Genomic DNA, 19,638 nt, shown 5'->3' with positions numbered 1-19,638 from the left:
CCCCGGGCTACCCGGTCCCCATCTCTCACATGTCCACTTCTGTATGACTGCACGGAGTCCCGCTAGACCCTATGCCTCAGTTTTCCACAACTCCTGAAACCCTCCCACTGCACCCTCACGCCCCACCCGCGGCTAGACCCCTCTAACCTGAACCTCTTCCCTAAACATGAGAGAAGGACATGTAGGCCCCTCTCTCAATGGCAGCTGGCTGGTCTCTCCCAGCACTTGTTCCACCAGGTCTGGAGGTGAGCAAGGTGTCCTCCCCGCTCAGTACCACTTCCAGAAGGCTCTCCCCCTCCTCCCTCAGAGCTGACTCTCATGTCATTAGACTGAATCCTCCGTCATCCTCCATTGTTGCCAACATACACCAACAATTCCAAATAGCTCCCCTTCATTTCTTGATGATTTTAGCTCCTGGCTCACTGTCATTTTCTCCAATTACTATTCTTGTCTCACAGTGTGGGAATGTTCACATGCACATAAATGAGGCGCTGGCGCTTGTCCTCTCAAGTCCTTGAACTCCCTGCAACAATCTAACCCTTCATCACACCGCCATCACGCATTCCTTTGCTCACACCTTAGCCCCAGCATTTTCAACAGGGCACCCCTCCACAATCCAAAACCCATCCGTCCCACTTCCTCCATTCCCAGCTCCTCCTTTTAGTACCTGGGCTCCAACGGTCCCACGACCTGTAATCACCCGTTCCCGTACCTCTGTGGTGCCACTTCCTTCCCAGACGCCTCCCCTTCCTTCCTTACCCAGCTGCAGTTCCTTGGCGCGTCACAGAACCCTTCCTTTGCATCCATCCTCCCCTCCCTTCTTGTGCTTTTAACTTCACTATACTCAGGAAAACCACAACCCTGAAAAAACCCAATTCTCTGTCTACCCCACTCCTGTACCATGGAGCTGGACAGGGCTGAGGAAACACACACCACTAGCCCCGCTCAGCAGCCGTCCTCCCTTCCTGAGCCCCGCGGTTCTCAGGGTCCTGCAGTTACGTGCTGTTTCAGCACCATTTGTTGAAAAGATGATCCTTTCCTTCACTGGATTGCCTTGGTTCCTTTGTCACCAATCTTTTGGCCAAATATGGATCTACTTCTGGACTGTGTTCTGTTCCGCTGGTCCACCTGTGACATGAATACCACACAATCTTGATAACGGGAGCTTTGGAGTAAGTAACGAAATAAGGTAGTGTATTGTGTGAGTCCTCCAACACCATTCGTCTTCAAAAGTGGTTTGGTTATGCCAGGTCCTTTACGTTTCCGTACAGATTTTACAACCTGCTCATCAATTCCTACCAAAAACTGGCCGGTGTTCTAATGGAGTTGTCCCGAAGCTACAAATCCATTTCAGGCGAACTGGCATCTTAATGGCATCCATTCTGACCTATGAACGTAGTGTTTCTCTCCATTTACTAAGGCCGTCTTTCGTTTCTCTCAGCAGGGTTTGATAGTTTGCAGTGTAAAGATCTTGCACAGTTCTTTTGTTAAATTTATCCTTTACTATTTCATATTTTTTAGAAATAGAACTTTATAGTTTAGTTGTGGTACATAAAACTTCACCACTTCAACCATTTTAAGTGTACAACACATTACGTACCTTCACATTACTGTGCAACCATCCCCATTATCCTTTCCAGAATTTGTTCATCATCCCAAACGGAAACTCTGTACCAGTTAAATAATAACTCCCTATTTACCCCGGCCTCTGGTAACCACTATGCTGCTTTCTACATCTGAATCTGCCCACTCTAGGCATCTAAGAAAAATCACACAGTAATTGTCCTTTTGTGTTTGACTTCTTTTACTTAGCATAGTATTTTCAAGATTCTGTGACAGTTTGTAAACAACACCTTGAGAGGAATGGCCAGGTATTTTATAGAATGTCCATCAATTTGGGTTAATCTGGTGTTCTCCTCATGCCTCGACTGGGATTACAGGTTTTGGGGAAGAAGACCACAGAGATGGGGTGTGTTTCTCATCACATCACATCAGGGGTACATGTGCTGATGTGGCTTATCCCTAGGGATACCAACCCAGATCACTTGGCTCAGTGGCACCTGCCAGGTCTGCCCACTATAAAGTTACTAAGCCTAAAGTTCCTAGTGTTTCCTTTTCTACTCTTTGCAAGTGAGTCACTAAGTTCAGCCCATATTTAAGAGGGGTAACCATCTCTATGTTTTAACATACAATTTAATTTTTTTATTCCCACATTTGAATGTTAAGCTCAAAAAGGACATGAATTTTTGTCTATTTTATTACCAATATGGCTCCAGGGTCTAAAATAGTACCTAGCATGTAATAATATTTGTTGGATGACAATACCAAAAAGGAGATTTCCTAGTAATCTGTTCAGGTCACAGTCTCCTACAGCAACAATTATAAATTCCTCACCTAGAAAAGTATGTGCTCAGGAAAAAAAATCACATGTCATTCATGCTAAGGTATTACTAACATGCTGAGTTACCTTTCTCAGTGGTATTTGCAGTTTTATTAGGAGAAAGTATCTTAAAGAGTGAAATTATAATGCCCAAATTTGAGGCATTAGTAACAGGATTAAATAGAGAATATAGAATAGTGGTTACAAATAATAGGAACTCAAGAAATGTCAATTTTATTTCTTTACCCTACATTTGGGAGAGAGAGATTTTGGGGACTCATAGTGTCTTCCCTGGAACCTCAAAAATATACTTATTCTACCAGCTAACAATCTTTTTTTTTTTTTAAAGATTTTATTTCTTTATTTGACAGAGACAGCCAGCGAGAGAGGGAACACAAGCAGGGGGAGTGGGAGAGGAAGAAGCAGGCTCCCAGCAGAGGAGCCTGATGTGGGGCTCGATCCCATAACGCCAGGATCACGCTCTGAGCCGAAGGCAGACGCTTAACGACTGCGCCACCCATGCGCCCCTACCGGCTAACAATCTTAACTCATCTTTGAAACAGGGCAGCATATAACTTTTTAACATTCCACATTCCTGAATCCAGTTAATGATAATTTCTTAGTCTCTTACTAAAAATCTGTTCTTGGCCCGCTCAGCCCTTGGGGTAAGTCTATCTAGAATCAGAGTTTCCCACATTCCCTCGCTGTTTGGACACATGTCCTCTGGCCTTAGCCACAATTCCCAGGTTCTTCAGAGCACACACTGCTTCCCAGGGACCAATGCAGATCACACTTCGGGGCCTTCGTCTGTGCTTAAGAAACTGTCCTGAGAGTTTAAGGGGGAAAAGCTGTCTACTTTCACAACTTTAAAGATTTGCCCACAGTTGAACTGGTTTAGGAAAAGTCAGTTTAGATGCCAACTACACTATGGGCTGTATTTAAAATGCCCATCCGGTGATGTAAAACTGAGTACTGGTGCTTAACACGACTCTTCAGCTATAGTTCTAGTGACAGAAGCAATTCCGTTCCCACTAAAGGATGCTCTGCTCCACACATTCTCCAAATTCAGTGAGTTAAACTGACTCTGCTCATTAATTCCTACTATAATCTCCCTTTAAAAGCAGAGCAGCCACGTAGCTCCCTCCTTCGTGAGCAGAGCCTCTACCAACACTCTCCAGACATCTTCCCTTATCAGTGTGGCCGCTCTAACGTGGCTAATTTTACCAAGCACTATTTTCTGAAGAACAGCAACAGGGATAAAAGTCATATTCTCAAGTCATTAAGATTCCAGCAGTCTCGTTTCATTTAGGACACCTTAATTTTTCTCAGGTCATCAATCAATGAGCATCTGATATTAACAGAGCTAAGAAAAAGGCATCTTGGATTCCTTTTTTGGAAACATGTTAAAAAAAAACAACAACCACGCAGTAAGAACCATGGCCAGGAAAATCCTTTCTAGCTGCTATAGAACCGAGCCTTTCATTGAAAGAAAAACGAATGTATTAAGAGCTGAAAAACTCAGCCAAACACAGAGAAGGCAAGGCTATGAAGCAGACTAGGAATGGGAAACGGTGCTCTTTTCTGTAGACTCGGGAATACAAAATCTTTCTGTAAATCTTACAATAGAAGAAAGTTGAGGTGTGACTACCATGTTTATTATTTTGCGTATTTATGCCCTATACATTGATTGATTGCTTACAGTGAGCTCAGGACACACAAATATCAAGAAGATCAAGACCCTGTGCTCAAGAAGCTGACACACAGAAGAGGGTAAGATTTGTTCTGTGGGGCCCTGGAGCCAGAGCCCGTTATTAATGTCTGGAAGTTACATTATAAAGAACTAAGAATTAAACTGTTCCAAAACTAAACAGCCTGCATCTCACATGTCATCAAAGGCAGTATTCAAACAGAAGCTGGATGTCCTAACCAAGAGCAGGAATTAGGTATGAGGGGGGAAAAAAAATTGATAAGATAGTCTCTATCCTGGGTAATTTCATGTGACTTTCTGTCTTCTCTAGAAAGCAGAGAAGAAAATTCTAGGTACCTATTTATTTATCTTTAAAGATTTTATTTATTAGAGAGAGAACGAGAAAGGGCATGAGCAGGGAGAAGGGCAGAAGAACAAGCAGACTCCCTGCTGAGTGCAGAGCCGGACTCCCGGGCTCGATCCCAGGACACTGAGATCACGACCCAAGCCAAAGTCAGACGCTTAACTGACTGAGCCACCCAGGCGCCCCTAGGTACCTTTTTAATACCCAAGTGAGATAATCCCATTCTGAAGACTGACAGCCAATCATACCTACTTTGAAACTGTCTGAAATACTCAGGCATGGCTCTTCCTGTCCTCCAATTTTTCAATTGTTCTCTCTGTATTAGGCTTTGAATTTCTCAGAAATTCAATTTCTGCTTCATACTATTTTTCTGAAGCAAGAGCCTAGCTTTGTATAACACCAATCAGGATATAGTATTTTTATTGGAACATAGTCATTGGTTTGGTTTCAGCACAATATTTAGAGCGTGGCTGGATATTAATTAACTGAATAATATTAACTGAAATGTTTATTGCTTAATATACTGAAATTACTGACTTCAAGTAATACTATAATGAAAAGCTGATATAACAGTTGCAATAATGTTCCTCATATGGCCAATCAAAAATAGCTTCCACATGCAAGTAAACATGTAATCTAACAAAGTTTTGGAAGGATTTTAAAAATTTAAAATAGCTAAGTAGCAAAAATAAGAAGGATGGGGCTTTCTCTTGCAAATAAAACATTTTTATGGTCACACTGTTAATCTAAAAAATAGCAAAGAGTGATGTTTGTCTCAGTGTAACTGCATTTCACATACCATGATAAGAACATTATACTTCGGGTGATTTTCTAAACTCCTCCTGGTTCTAGGAGAAGCCATTCCCGTGGCTCTTCCTCACTCTAAGGTTACCTCTCCTATAAGGTTTGTGTTGCCTTCAGAAAGATCAGAAATACATGCTTACTCGTTTAATTTGTACATTTGTTCAGTATGTGTCTCATTTCTTAAATCTCTTGATAGCAGTTCACTCGGGGGTGTCTAAGCTCCCAGTGACAGACCTGCCCCGAGGAAAAGGGCTGAGTGACGGATAGCTGCTCGGTATATACTTCCGGATGATGACTACATTCATTATCAAATAAAATGATTTATTTTAAATTGCTTATTCCCCAAGCAATGAGTTATAGATGTAGCACAAAGTATGGCACACGAATTGTTTAGAATTTCTTAAGCGGAAATGGCAGCCTAGCCTAAAAGGTAGCAGAGCGCGGCATTTGTCAAAATCACTCATCAGGTACCCTAAAGAAAAGGGAAGAACTAAGAGTTCTGTTATGTAGCTGAATGAAGTCACCACCAGCAATAAATAAAGACTGGTGGGTTTCATCCTCCTGCACAGCTCAGAGAGTAAACGAAGAAAACGTGGGTACACTGATGCAGGATACCTTTCCTGGATGAGAATGAAAGGAGAACGGACTGCACCAGGAAACCCAGTTATCAAGGAACAGACACTTTACCGTGCTGGGTGAGGAAAGGCAGGCAAGGAAGGGTGCTGTTTATGTTAGCTAGTTTACTTAACCTCTCTGAGCTGTCATTTCTGATCTACCAAAGGAGATTATAGTCTTGTAACGCGACCATGAAGAGGGGGGCAGTAATGGAAAGGCCTGAACCAGGTGACCACGGCTGCAGTTGTACTTGGTACAGAGAAGACGGTCAGGATGGTGACAGCATCGGCGACAAAGGTAAAGCCAGCCCTTGCCCTCGGAGAGCTTGCAACAGGGGAATATGCCTTGTGCACGTCTGCCCTTCCACCTGCACGCTGAGCCCTGCCGTGGCTCCTGCCCGCAGACTGTGCACGTGGTCTCTGACACCTTTTCCACATAAGGTTCTCGGAACCAACAAACGGAAGTTTTCACCAAACATGACACTGATCTGCCATCCTGACTTCAGAGTATGGTTGTGAAGATACAACGGACGGTTTACCGTTATCCGGATTTTCCTATGTGTCAAAAACTCTTGAGACATTTTACATGTGTTCTCTCATTTAATCCTCTTGCCAACCCTCTGGGGTCAGTACTGTTATGAAGAAGCTCCACTTTTCAGATGAGGAGACGTGGCACGTTCACATGCAAAGTTACATGGCGGTAGCTTACAGTGTCCCAGAGTTGCAAGGCAATTATAATCACAAGTCGTGTTAGTGGTACAAGTGTTAGTAAGTTCAGAACGAAAAGAAAAATGATGCTTGTAGGACCTGAACCTGTTTCGCAGGAAAGGAAGAAATCAAAGTCGGAGAGTAAGAAGGATCTGCCCAGGCAGGGAGGACAGGGCATTATAGCTGCAGGAAAGAGGGAACAAGGTCACAGAAACGGAAAAGGGCGACAGGAGTGGGAGTTCAGGTCAGAAAACGAAAGACACGGCTGCACAGGCAGGTGAGGACGCAAGAGGGGAACCTTTGGAATCTGAAGCCATCTGCCTGACGTTTCAGAGATGTTTCCCATGGCTAAGTCAGCCTTCGTTTGTCACACTCAGTGACGGTGCCAGGCAGGGCCCGCGCACAGGTAGTCCCCTGAACGTGGTAAATTTAAGGGTCTGAGAACCCTCTAACAACCACTACCAGTTTGACAGGGACCTAAAATTCCAAACTAAAGTTAACATCCTGACCATACACGTGTGCCCTATGATTGGCTGGCGACAACCTGAAGTTCACAAATTCTAACGGGCATCAGGAATATCTGGAAACTTATTACAGCCCAGACTGAAAGACCCCACGCACCAGAGTTTCTGACTCAGTAGATGTGAGGCCCGAGAAGTTGCATTTCTACAAGTTCCCAGGTGATGCTTGATGCTTCTTGTCCAAAGAGCACACTTTGAGAACCACTGACCTCAAAGAAAAAAATCCAGAATGGGTTAATTCTGACTGGGGACTGGAAACACTGTGCACGGGGTTGTCCTAAGTAAGAACGCGTGACAGGACTCCTGAGTGAAGGGGAAGAGCCTAGGTAAGTGGAGATGCTGTAACATACAGGACCTCGAAAGCAGCAACTTACAGTGTCAGCTCTAGTGCAGTGAAGCCTGCCCTCTGGGTGCTTAAAAATACCGCGTGGCCATGCTTGAACACCATTCTGGACAAGTTAGCACAGAAACTATGCCAGAACTCGACGGCAGGCATCAAGTATCCAAGATATTTTTGTTTACATTAGTCTTATCAATGTATTTAAACACTGAGATGATTTACAAAGAAAATAAGTGCAGTTTTATTCTTCTGTACTGTGTTCAGAGACGGGGAAAATACTAAAATAGCATTCCTACAGTTAAAGTACATGCAAATAATTCATCAGTAAAAAGTCAGCTACAGAACTACAAAGAAAAGGAAAACGGGTCTTCCAACAAGCTAATAAAGTGATAAAAACATTCGCTAGCCTTCTATGAAGCACTAAATGCTGTCATGCTGATAAAGTCTGTCTAATGAAACCTTTTATTTTTAGCTTTCTAAGTTCTGTGTCAATTTCAAGATTGTATTTTCTATTTCACACAAGTATTTCCCCCTTTATACAAAAACTTATTGGTGGTTCCTGTTCTTATGCCCTGTTTTGACATTTTGATCTTCTCTATTTGTAAGTATCTACAGTGTGGGACAGTTTTGAAACTGGAATTTATCTGGCTTTCGACATTTCTACAACAAATTTGGTAAGATTTTTTTTTTTTTAACAAAGGGAGTGGTACCGTGCAAAAGGCAAGGCAAATGAATCCTCATCTTTCACTCCTGAGCGCTCTGCTTCTTTTCAGTTCTTGAGGGAAACAAAAAGAATCATGTCTCATATCTCATACCTAAGTCTGGTTTCCTACTATCAGCTGGACACCCACAGACATCAAGGTAAACTAAATGCTGGTAGGTTTCCATCTCTTAGACGAACACATCATGTGCAGACATGTCTGGTCCAACATATCATTAAATACACAGCAAGAGCAAAACGAAGCTGTTGTGAGTAAGCCTTCCTAAAAGGGGTGTGAAGCTGATGAACTCCGTGCCATGAGAGGTCAGTGGTTCGAAAGAGGACACTGACCCACAACGTCTTTATCCGCCCTCTGTACTCCTTGCTTCGATTTCTGCCTCTGCGGTAGCGTTTGATCTCAACTCATCTGGAATTTACCAGAAAGATACAATAACGGCTTCTTTTCTTACCTTTGGCATAGATCCTTAAGATATTATTTCTTTTCCTGTTGAAAACTTTTTTTTTTTAACAAAAATAAATAGTGCACTGTAAGTAAATCTGCAACTAACATAAACAAGCTAAATTACCACTGAAAAATTCTTTGGCACTGCTACGGAAAATCGATGGAACAGTAAACATTAAACATTTTAGAGGCACATATTGAGACTAGAAAATTAGTAATCTGTGGCATGTTAAAGAGTTTTATAAAACTCAATTCACTTGAACATCCTGAGAAAGTGACATAGGTTGTCAGAGCTATAATCCTTTTTGAGTTTTTTCCAATCATAAAAGTAAATATATGGCTCACACGGTGTTCACATTTGTCAAAACTGAGTGATTTGTACACTTCATTGTATGTAAATTTTATCTCAAAAGAAAACAAAATAGTAAACACATACTGAACTCTGGTAATAATATGCACGTTGAAGTATTTAAGGGGAAAGATACTGATGCCTGCAACTTATTTTGAAATGCATCGAAATGGACTGATGGACAGAAGGACACATAGCTGAATATATATGTGATAAAGCCAGTATTTATGTTAATGACAGACCCTTGATGGTAGACATACAGAGATTCACTAGAAAACTCTTTCAACTCTTCTTTATGTTTGAAATTTTCATAATAAAGTACTGGGGAGGGGCGCCTGGGTGGCACAGCGGTTAGGTGTCTGCCTTTGGCTCAGGGCGTGATCCCGGCGTTGTGGGATCGAGCCCCACATCAGGCTCCTCTGCTGTGAGCCTGCTTCTTCCTCTCCCACTCCCCCTGCTTGTGTTCCCTCTCTCGCTAGCTGTCTCTCTCTGTCAAATAAGTAAATAAAATCTTTAAAAAAAAAAAAAAAAAGTACTGGGGAAAAGCATGAAATCTTTATAGAAAAATATGGAAAACGAAGTATAAGAAAAATGAAAACACCACACAAACACCAAGCAGACACCCAAGATCTTACTACAGATAACGCTTTGTAACTTGCTTTACCACTTAGCCATATATAATGAGCATTTCCCTAGCTCTTTAAATATTCTTCCCAATGCAATGGAATTCCACTGTACAGATGTAGAATAATTTTTTTCAGCTTTACTGAGGTATAATCGAGAAATAAAATTGCCATATTTTAAAAGTATAAAACATGATGATTTTACTATATGCATATATTGTGCAAAGATTCACACAATGGAAGTAACACATCTGTCACCTCCCATAGTTGCCTTTGTGTGTGTGTCTCAGAAGTAACATAATTTAAAAGATAATTTGTTATGGAGCACTGGGGTTGTTTCCAGTTCTTCACCATTATCCATCTGAGATGAGCCTATTGTCTCCATCTTTCTGCACATCTCTGATTATTTCCTTAGGATGAAGTCATAGAAGTAAAATTTCTGGCTCAAAGAATGTAAATATTTTAAGATCTTTGATACATTTTGCTAATCTCTTTCCAAGAAGTTTACCAATTTACACCCCTGATGGGAGCATATCACAGATCATAGCTAGCCATATACAGGATATTAATGTTTAAATTAAATGCTTCCAGAAGTAAAACTTACCTATAACCATTCTCTCTCTCAAAGAACAAAGGCTCTTTTTTTTTATTTTTTTTTTTTAAGATTTATTCATTTATCTGAGTGAGAGAGAGAGACAGTGCAGGGTGGGGAGGGGCATAGGGAGAGGGAGAGAGAATCTTAAGCAGACTCCACGCTGAGCACAGAGCCCGACATGGGGCTCAGTCTCACAACCCTGAAATAACAACCTGAGCCAAAGCCAAGAGTCAGAAGCTTAACCACTGTGCCACCCAGGCGCCCCTAAAGGCTCTTTTAAAAAGTCTACAATAAACAAAACTAGTACCCAAATCTTGGTTTCTAAATATCATAGTCCCAAATCAGGGACCCGGAACCAGGGCTTCTTGAAGAAGTGGCTGATTCCAGGAATCATGCAGGAACTAGATCAGCCTAGAACATCTTCTTGTGCCAGGAAGTAAGAAAATGCTAAAAAGTGATGGAGACATCAAAAGGACACAGGAACTAACTTGAAGGGACTCTTGCATTGGGACATTTTCAGCATGAAAGTGAGTAACAATGTAATATAACATTTTGAATCTGAAAAAGAATCCATAAGTCTACAACGAAACAATAAATGAATGAACAGGTGAATAAATAAGTGAAAAAAGGAAGGCTCTCATTTATGCTAGAACTTTTTCTGTCTACACAGTAACTCATGATAATACCTGATTCAAACAAGAATTGCCAACAGATGCTTAAAACATTGGGTAACTTTTGTTGAGAGAAGATATTTACATAGCCTCAGAGTATCTTCCAACAGCTTAATTATTAATTACAAAGGGAAAAAAGGTATTTTTACTGTAAAGAAATTGGGTGAACCCCTCTTAGTCAAGGGTTCAAAATTAGTATCACCAATAACGAGACATCGTAGTCTCCCATCAAAATATGCCAAGGACGTAAGACCGCTGAAGTGTTCCTGCCAAAACTACATAACCTTAAACTAGGAAAGAGGAAGGGAAAACCAGATAAACCCAAAATGAGGGACATTCTACACAACTGTCCTGCACTCTTCAAAAATGTTAAAAGTTAAAAGCCAAAGAAAAGCAGAGAAACTGCTCAATTAAGGCAGTTAATTAGATACGCCAATTAAGTGCAATATGTGATCCTGACTGGATCCTGGGTTGAAAGAAACTGCCATAAAAAGTCTTTACTGGGACAATCAACTAAATTTGAATACAGACAGAATAGGTAATATTATTGCACTAGTATTAAGTTTTCTGACAGTTGTATTACCATTGCATTCTCGGGAGATGCTAAAGTGTTTAGGAAAAATGTACCCAGTCTCTGCAATTTATCTCATGGTTCAATAAAAATATGTATGAATACAGGGGTCAAGCATCTGACTCCTGGTCTCAGCTCAGGTCATGATCTCAGGGTCATGAGACTGTGTCCTGCAACAGGCTCTGTGCTCAGCAGGGAGTCTGCCTGACGATTCTCTCCCTCTGCCCTCCTCCCACTCTCTCTTTCTCTCTCTCTCAATCTTTCTCAAAATAAATCTTTAACCAAAAAATAGGTATGAATACATATAAATTAATATGTAAAGAGAAGCAAATGTTGAAAACTGTTCATAAGTGGTGATTCCAGGGGAATGCCAGAGTTCATGGTACTATTCCTATAGTTATTCCCTGGGCGTAAAAATTTTTTAAAAATTAAGTTTTAAAGAACTACATAGATTTTATTTATTTTTATTTATTTTTAAAGATTTTATTTATTTATTTGACAGAGAGAGACAGTGAGAGGGAACACAAGCCGGGGAGTGTGAGAGGGAGAAGCAGGCTTCCTGCCAAGCAGGGAGCCCGATGCAGGGCTCGAACCCAGGACCCTGGGATCATGACCTGAGCCGAAGGCAGACGCTTAACGGCTGAGCCACCCAGGCACCCCCAAAGAACTACATAGATTGTAAGTCAATTCCATTTTTCTCTCTTTTCTTCCAAGTTAAAGAAGTAATAGGTACTCACTAAAGCAGAGAAAAGTAATACATACTCACTAAATTAGAGGTCTACGAAAAAAGTCAAAATAGAAGGTCTTCCTCTAGCCTCCTACGTATGTGATGTTCAAGAGTTTGGTAACTATTTTCTCCACCTTTCACTAAGTTCATAAAACATAACCAGATATCATGGTCACTCTTAAAGATTATTAAACGTTCCACTGCTTCTTGGCAAAAATGGCCAAGTAACATAAAACTGAATCTACACGTTGGAAAACACTGCAGAGCTTATTACCTTCACCTTACTTCGACAACACCTAGCCGGCAAGCCAGTTGCCAATACCTGCCAACCCCTAGCCAGAATGTTTTACATCTCAGACTCATGTTGATTCAGTAAGTGTGGGGGTGTAGGCCCCAATGCTGGCACTGAGTCTGTTGTTCCTACTTACCGTGTATGAGGTATGTTCCTGCAGTTGACTGTAAATCGCCTCCATTTCTGAGTGATAACCCATTTAGGTTAAACACCTACGTAAGAGCAGGACTTGGTAGTTTCTAATATCCTGCTTTCACCCCTGTGCTTTCCTATGCCATTTTTCTAGCTTTCTCAAAGATAGTAAAAAAAAAATAAAAAAATAAGTGGTATTATGTATGGGGAGGTGGGGGTGGAGTGAACAGGTTGCAATTACTGTTTTCCTGGCAAAATTTGTTCTATGACTCAAAAAGTCTTTTTCACATCCAACAATCATGTAAGAACAGGCTTGTTGAGCGGAGGCCGCATGACTTCATGCTTACAGACATTAGCATACTTAAATATTTTGAATATAAATTTGATGAAATTGGTTTATTTTCTATCTAACCTGGTCAACTACAGATTTCAGAGTTAAGAACTACAGAACAGGGAGTCTGATCTCCTGGATTTTACCTGCCCCTTTCTGAGGCACCTGAATACATTCTTCAAATCTCTAGTTCCCCATCTATAAAATGGCTACGATTAAGCTTGCCTGTAAAGGATGTAAGAGTCCACTAGATAAAAGCAGCTAGGTTCTGTCCAGAGTAAGAAATGGTTTTACTCTGTGGCCACTATTTTCAAACGTGTTGATCAAGAACTAAGGAGAGAGGAAACTTTTTCTACAGAGCACTCTCCTGCTTTGTGTGCATCCTGGCGTTAAAAGCTATCGCTCCTTAATACTCTCCACAACCTACAGGTACCCCAAGGCAGAAAGATCTTAGTCTTTCTCACCTGGCATCAACAACTGGAAACCCAGCTGGGGACCACGCAGTCACACCGCACGGCTGGGGGGAAACGCCACAAAGTGCTGCCGTTCAGGTTTCCTTTTCTATCAATTGCTATGGTTCACTGACAGCAGTTAATGAAAAAAAAATGAAATCATTCAGGGGAGATTAAAAGATATTTATGGAAAAGTTCCCTTTAAAAAGACATTGGGGAAAAAACCACAATAATTAGCCAGAATAGGACATAAATAGAAATGACCGAAACAAGCTCCAGAGGGTAGCTGTTAAAAGCTATCCATGCCAATGAGCCCCTGCAGGTCAGCTCCACAATTAGCTTTCTCCGCCAGGTGCCAAACTGAACGGGGGCACCAAGCTGGGTCATATTCCTAAGGAAGAGGAAGGGCCTAGGTAGGAGTTCTGCGCTCCCCCAGGACCAGCACAAGTCCCAGACTGGGGAAACCAAGACCCTTTTCTGATTTTACAAATAGGGCAGCCCTTTGTCTAACACCTGGTAATACTTTATTAAACAAAATCCATCCCTTTTGGCCTCCAGTAAAGGTGAAATCCAAGAAACTAGTATTGTTTAGATTTCAGTAGAAAAATAATGCTTTTTATTTTTTTAAAGACAACTTCTGATGGCCACGAATTCACGAAACCCAAAATAGAAAGGGAATACAAATTTTCACACGTTGCTCTTTACTGACCCCTCTCGGCTGAGCTGGGGAAAAGCCAAGCCTGAAGACTGGGAAGGTCTGAAGCCTCACCTTCCCCTCAAGGAGAGCTCAGAGAACATTCGGTCTTTCATGCCATGGAAAGAAATCCTCTCGGTTCAGATGACCCCTAGGAGAACTCAGTCCTAAAGCACACGTGGCAGTGATTTCTATTTATGGGGCTCCCAGAATGGAAACTGGGAAACAGCCTCGCGGATCAGCCCCAAAGGCCTCGCCTGCTAGGTCCCTGACAGCCCGTGACCTCTGACTCGGTTGAAAAGCTTACATACGCGCAATCGCGACCATTTCTGACAGCAGAAAAAGACCTTACCTCTTTCTCTATTTTGAGCAGCTTCTTCACAGCCACCTCCTTGTCCTGGGATATCCATCTGGCTCGATATACACTCCCAAAACTTCCTCCGCCGCAGTTTTCAAAAAACTGCAAGTCATCAAATTTGATTTGCACAAAGGAGGTTCCGAGAGACGACATCTCATAATGACAAAGTATTAGACTCCCACAAAATCTGCAGAGAGAAAGCAAAAGAAAAGTTGCATTATAAACCTATTAGGACCAATCCTCTGTATCCCACTTTAGATAACGGGTAACAAGCGCTGCGAAACGTCCAGAAAGAACCGTGATGACTCATGAGAAAGGAAAGCAAGGCTCCGCACAAACCAAAATGAAAACCCTTACCCTGGCAGCCCGTGTGCAAAAGTCAACGGCCACTTGTCCAGACTCTGAAACACAGCTGTCCACAGAGAAATGGCTCAGATTTCCCCCCTGACAAAAGCCGGCGCAGCACTTCCTGCACATCCCCAGGAGCTCTGCCGAAAGGCTACTGTGTCACCAGGTCTATCACAAAGCCCTGACCGGCGGGGCACGCTGCCGGCGGCAGGCTGGCAGAGCTCTCCGGGCATCCGCGGCACGCCGTCCCTCCGCGCGGCGCTCACTTCACGCGAAATACCCATCACCTACGCCACGGGGCATCCCGGCACCAGGACGGCCGAGATGCTGCGAACTGAGCCCACGCTCAGGGCTTCTGCTCCGAAAGCTACCGCTCCGCTTAGGGAGGACAGAAAAGCTGGCCTAGGGTTTTCCACAAGGGGCTCCCTAGACTGGATGCTGTAGCAAAACTTAATTAAAGAGGAGAAAATTTGCCCTTGATTACAATATATTAAGTCATCCAAAATACTCTGCCAAGAATGTTTTAAAAAAAATATTTTGTTTGTCTCCAGAGGAACGGATTACCCCTCCCAGAGATTATTACGGTGATATTTTCTGCAGTCTAAGGAGTTTTACTATTACCCGGGTAAGTGGTCATTCTTCACAGCCCATGCCAAACCACAGATTAGCAGGAAACACAAAACAAAAACATACAAACAAGAAAACAATGGACTAAAATTTTGAACCTGCATAAAAAAGCAGGTGGATAACAGAAGTCTGTACACATGTTCTTGCCAAACTGTAAACCAGAATCCCACAATGAGGGCGCAAAAAGACAAATCCCTGTGCATGCAAAACAACTGGCCTGGGGTCCTCCCAAGGGTCAATGTCAAGAAAAGGCAGGAAAACTTCACAAGGAGACATAAATAAATACGATGACTAAATGCAATCACTGACCACTGACTGGATACTGGCATCGAAAAACAGAATCTATAGAAAGTATTATTGGGATTTTAGGAAAATTTGAATACTAACTACATATTAGGTACTATTATTTTACCCACGGACAATAACAGTATTCTGATTTGGTAGGAGGATGTCCTTGTTCTTGAGAGATCTACGGGGAGACATATTTAAGCATTATACCTACAACTTAATTTAAAATGGTTCAACCCCCCCCAACCTCCAAAAACAGTGCACGGATATAGAGAGAGAGGAAGCAAATGGGGCAAAATGTTAAGAACTGGTGAATCTAGGCAAAAGTTATACGAGTACTTCACTACTCTTTCCATTTCTCTGTGGGGTTTGATTATTTTCAAAATAAAAAGGTGGAGGGGGCGATGTGGACAAAGTTTCTTCATAAACAACTTGAAGCTCTGCTGAGTGATGTACACAGTCGGCTCAGAGATCTTCACGTGCAGCTGGCCACCAGTCCCATTTTAGGAACGTCATGTCACTGAAGAATGCTGCTTTCTTTTTTTTTTTTTTTAAGTAAGCCCTATGCCTAATGTGGGGCTTGAACTCACGACCCTGAGATCAGGAGTCACCTGCTCCACCTACTGAGCCGGCCAGGTGCCCCAAGAATGCTGATTCCTTACACAAAGTCAAACTCTGCTCTACTTTGGGGAGAAGGCAAGAGAGGATTATTTATTTATCATCTAAAGTTTAAAAGCTAGCTTACAGTCGACACAAAAATACAGGGGGGAAAACCCACTGTACCCAACTTTAGTCTATCACACATGTGAGTCGACAATTTACCTTACTAACTTTTGCTTCAATTCATATTCAGTTATAGAAAAGAAGAGAGGTTGGATAAAATTTAGGAATGTGCCAACGGTAGTCACAAAGAATATGCAAGCTAAAAAGTCGGTCCAACAAAATGCAAAGCACCACTTGCAAGATCCCCTCAGTGTTACCGATGCTAGGTCTATATTGTTATCATTTTTGTTTTATTAAAGTATAAAAATAAAATAGGACCACAAAGCTTATAATAAAAAATAGAACTCTCCTACTCCACCCTTCCCCGTACCCAATTCTCTCTACAGAGGGACTAATTTCAACTCCTTTACCGTTTTCTTCTGCTATTTACCTCCATATTTCTAAAAAATGTGTTCATATTGCTATTTCTTGATTGCTCCATTTCAGATATTACCTATTAACTTCTCTCTGTGGAAGAAAAGGATTTAGTTTTCATATACCCCCTTTACTCCTTGCATGGAAATATGTCACACTTGCCCAATCCTCCCAGCTTACAAATATATGGTAATATTTAGTTGAGTTAATAGTCAGTAGTCTGACTATTGTAGACAAAGTAAATATTCCCAGGACTGCTATGTTGGATTCAATGATTTTTCCTTTCTTGGATAACTTTTTGTTTCTCCTAGAGTTATTAGTTGCTCCATTTTTGTTGTTTGCTTACATTTTTATATTCTTGCCACTTATGCACCTCATCAAACTCTCCCAAGAACTACAAAACTCCTTTAATAAAATGAAAACATCAGGTAATTTGGGGGACAGTGTTCTATTTTTTCTTACAGACATTCCTCCTGTACTCTTCATATTGATTCAGTCTGGCTGGATGGTTGCTACCTAGGCCTGACTTGGACTGGGACTTTCCTTCACCATCATCCTAAAATTTCCTTCACCTTCTCTGTGAGAACCCCCATCCTTGAATCCCCTGGTTTCTCTTTCTTGGTTTATTTCCTTGTTTTGACAGTGTACATCTCCCATTAGCAACCTAACAGAGTACCCGGAATGTAATTTTTTTGAGAATCTGTGTGTCTTTAAATGTCTTCATTGGTAGCTTGCCTGGGTTTGCGATTCTAGGTAGGAAATAATTTTCCTTAGAAGTTCAAGTGTTACTTCATAGTGTTCTAGTTTCTAATGTGGCTGTAAAGCAGCCTCATACTGCTCTGCTGATACTAATGCTTTTTACACTATTACTTCTTCTCTGAAAGCTTTTAGGACCCTGTATTCATTTCTAGAAGTCTGAAATTAATAGGACATGTTTAGGAGTGAGTCTTTTTCGTTCACGGGTAGGACATTCAGTGAACGCTCTCAGCCTATACTCTCATCGAACTCATGTCTTTTAATTCTGGGAAATTTTCTTGTGTTATTCCTTTACCACTTACAGCTTTTACTTCTTGTTTTCTCATACACACATGAGGAACTACACGGAGTTCCCAGTACTTGCTAACCTCTCTCACATCTCCCTACCTTTGCATAACCTAGTTCTACTTTGAACGTCTTTCTCTGACCAGGAAACTCCCATCCCCGACTATCTGCTTCAAGTCTCATAAGCAGAATTAAATTATCCTTTTGTGCCTTAGCACCTTTCTTTACCCAATCAGCTTTCCCACTTACTTCCCACCAGACTATAAATCCCTTAAAGGTAAAGCTCATTTCTATTTACATCTAGAGTTCAGCACCTAGTACACAGACAGGCATGTTGCACGTTTTCCATTCAAAAACTGCTGAATGAATGCGCAAATGAATGAACAGTTTCTGGCTATTCTTCCCTTACACTTTTTGTAGCTAGAAAGATTCCAATCAGGCTAAGTAAAATCTGACATCTGTAGTGTTTACAAGTTCCCCCAGAGGACTGTGAAGCAAATCCTGATTTGGAAACTGCTGCCTAGGCTTCTTGGGAAACTGAGGAGAGTATATTTGGGACTCCAGAATTGGGTGTCTATGAGTCCAAAGGAGAAGGAAGAGAAGAGGGAAGAGCAGGAGGAGGAGAAAGAGGAAGGAAATTCTTTTCAAAACAAACCTAGAGATCTAACCCAGGATGAGATCAACATGCATAAATCTAAACCTTTTGTACAGAACGAGTCCAGGGAATCTGGATGAACTGAGGTGGGATCGGTTACATTCGAAACTGACCTAAGGATACCAGAGGAAGGCTGATCTCTGAGAAGTATTGTTCTCCAGGACCTTCATTCCTTGAGATGAGGCAATTAAATCGTGTTCTTCCCAGAATCACTGTTACTCACGTTGTGATACATCTTGCCATTTGGAAAATGGCTACGTATGAATGGAACTATGTAATTACTTGAATGTTTTATTGAGACCATAAAAAATTAAGTCCCATCTTATTACTGAAGAGACCAACAACTCTGGGGAGTATGAGTACAGGTTTTAATTCCAGTGAGCTTGGCAAAGCATCACGGACTTAGCTAAAAAACCGGACTGAGATTCCCACTGCCTTCTATGTGCGTGTCAGACCACGTACAGGTTTCCCCCCGCTATCCCAAAGTAGAACCTTCCTATGAAACCTTTCATTAGCCAGAATGGCATAAAGCAAAAAAGCAACTGCCATTAATTTACATGGAGAAAATTCTGAGTATTTCCAGACTCCAAAATTAACCCCTCTTAGGCTTTTCTGATAGCTTAGGACACATCTTGCTAACGGATGCACAAAATAAATCAAGACAAATAAAGGACAGCTGCTCTCAGACACAGTTCAAAGCTACAGCGGCTTGATGCTGAGAGGCATGTGGTGGGGGAGGAGGAGCTTGGGGTGCATGCCGCCTCGATTAACAGCTCACTGCAAAACAAACGCTGAATGCGATTTTCCCTTTTGCCGTTTTTTTTCCTAAAAGTGAAAAATCCTCTTCAGAGTTCTTTCAGTTAGCAAAACCAGGTACGAATGCAGGTCTTTCGTAAAAGCAAAGTGGTGTCGTGCAAATTTTCAAAAAGCAGAAGATACCTGTATATTTATTTTTCCCCTTGAGCTAACCCCCTTTAATTTAAAATCATTATTCTAAGACGATCAACTTATGATGAGAAGAATGGAAAATATGAGTTGCTGATTAATCATACGTAGAGCATCTTGGGGAAGACTACCACCTGATCAAATTATGTTCTAATTTTTCAGAGGTGTTCTCCAGTGAATACAGCGGAATTTAATGAGTCATGTATATAAATGTTATTTAC

General features: G+C 41.7%; 1 protein-coding gene across 2 annotated transcripts in view; it reads right to left on the bottom strand.

The window, feature by feature from the left end:
* Window positions 1–19,638, bottom strand: part of MAP3K20 (mitogen-activated protein kinase kinase kinase 20) — a 170,028-nt gene that overhangs the window by 142,920 nt on the left and 7,470 nt on the right. Inside the window, exons 1-2 of one of the 2 annotated variants that reach the window (XM_045779680.2) lie at window positions 14,734–15,084; window positions 14,371–14,563 (exon numbers count right to left, since the gene is read on the bottom strand). In XM_045779680.2, the coding sequence (XP_045635636.2) occupies window positions 14,371–14,529 (159 nt within the window). In that variant the 5' untranslated portion in view covers window positions 14,530–14,563; window positions 14,734–15,084. Of the gene's footprint in view, window positions 1–14,370; window positions 14,564–14,733; window positions 15,085–19,638 lie in introns of those variants that run through there. The other variant, XM_045779685.2, reaches the window with a different exon arrangement.

The sequence above is a fragment of the Ursus americanus genome, chromosome 1, assembly GCF_024610735.1.
Source record: "Ursus americanus isolate L20-20 chromosome 1, mUrsAme1.1.p, whole genome shotgun sequence".
Classification (NCBI taxonomy): Eukaryota; Metazoa; Chordata; class Mammalia; order Carnivora; family Ursidae; genus Ursus; species Ursus americanus.
The sequence above is the reverse complement of the archived record's forward strand: the minus strand, read 5'-3'. Positions and strand labels throughout refer to the sequence as shown.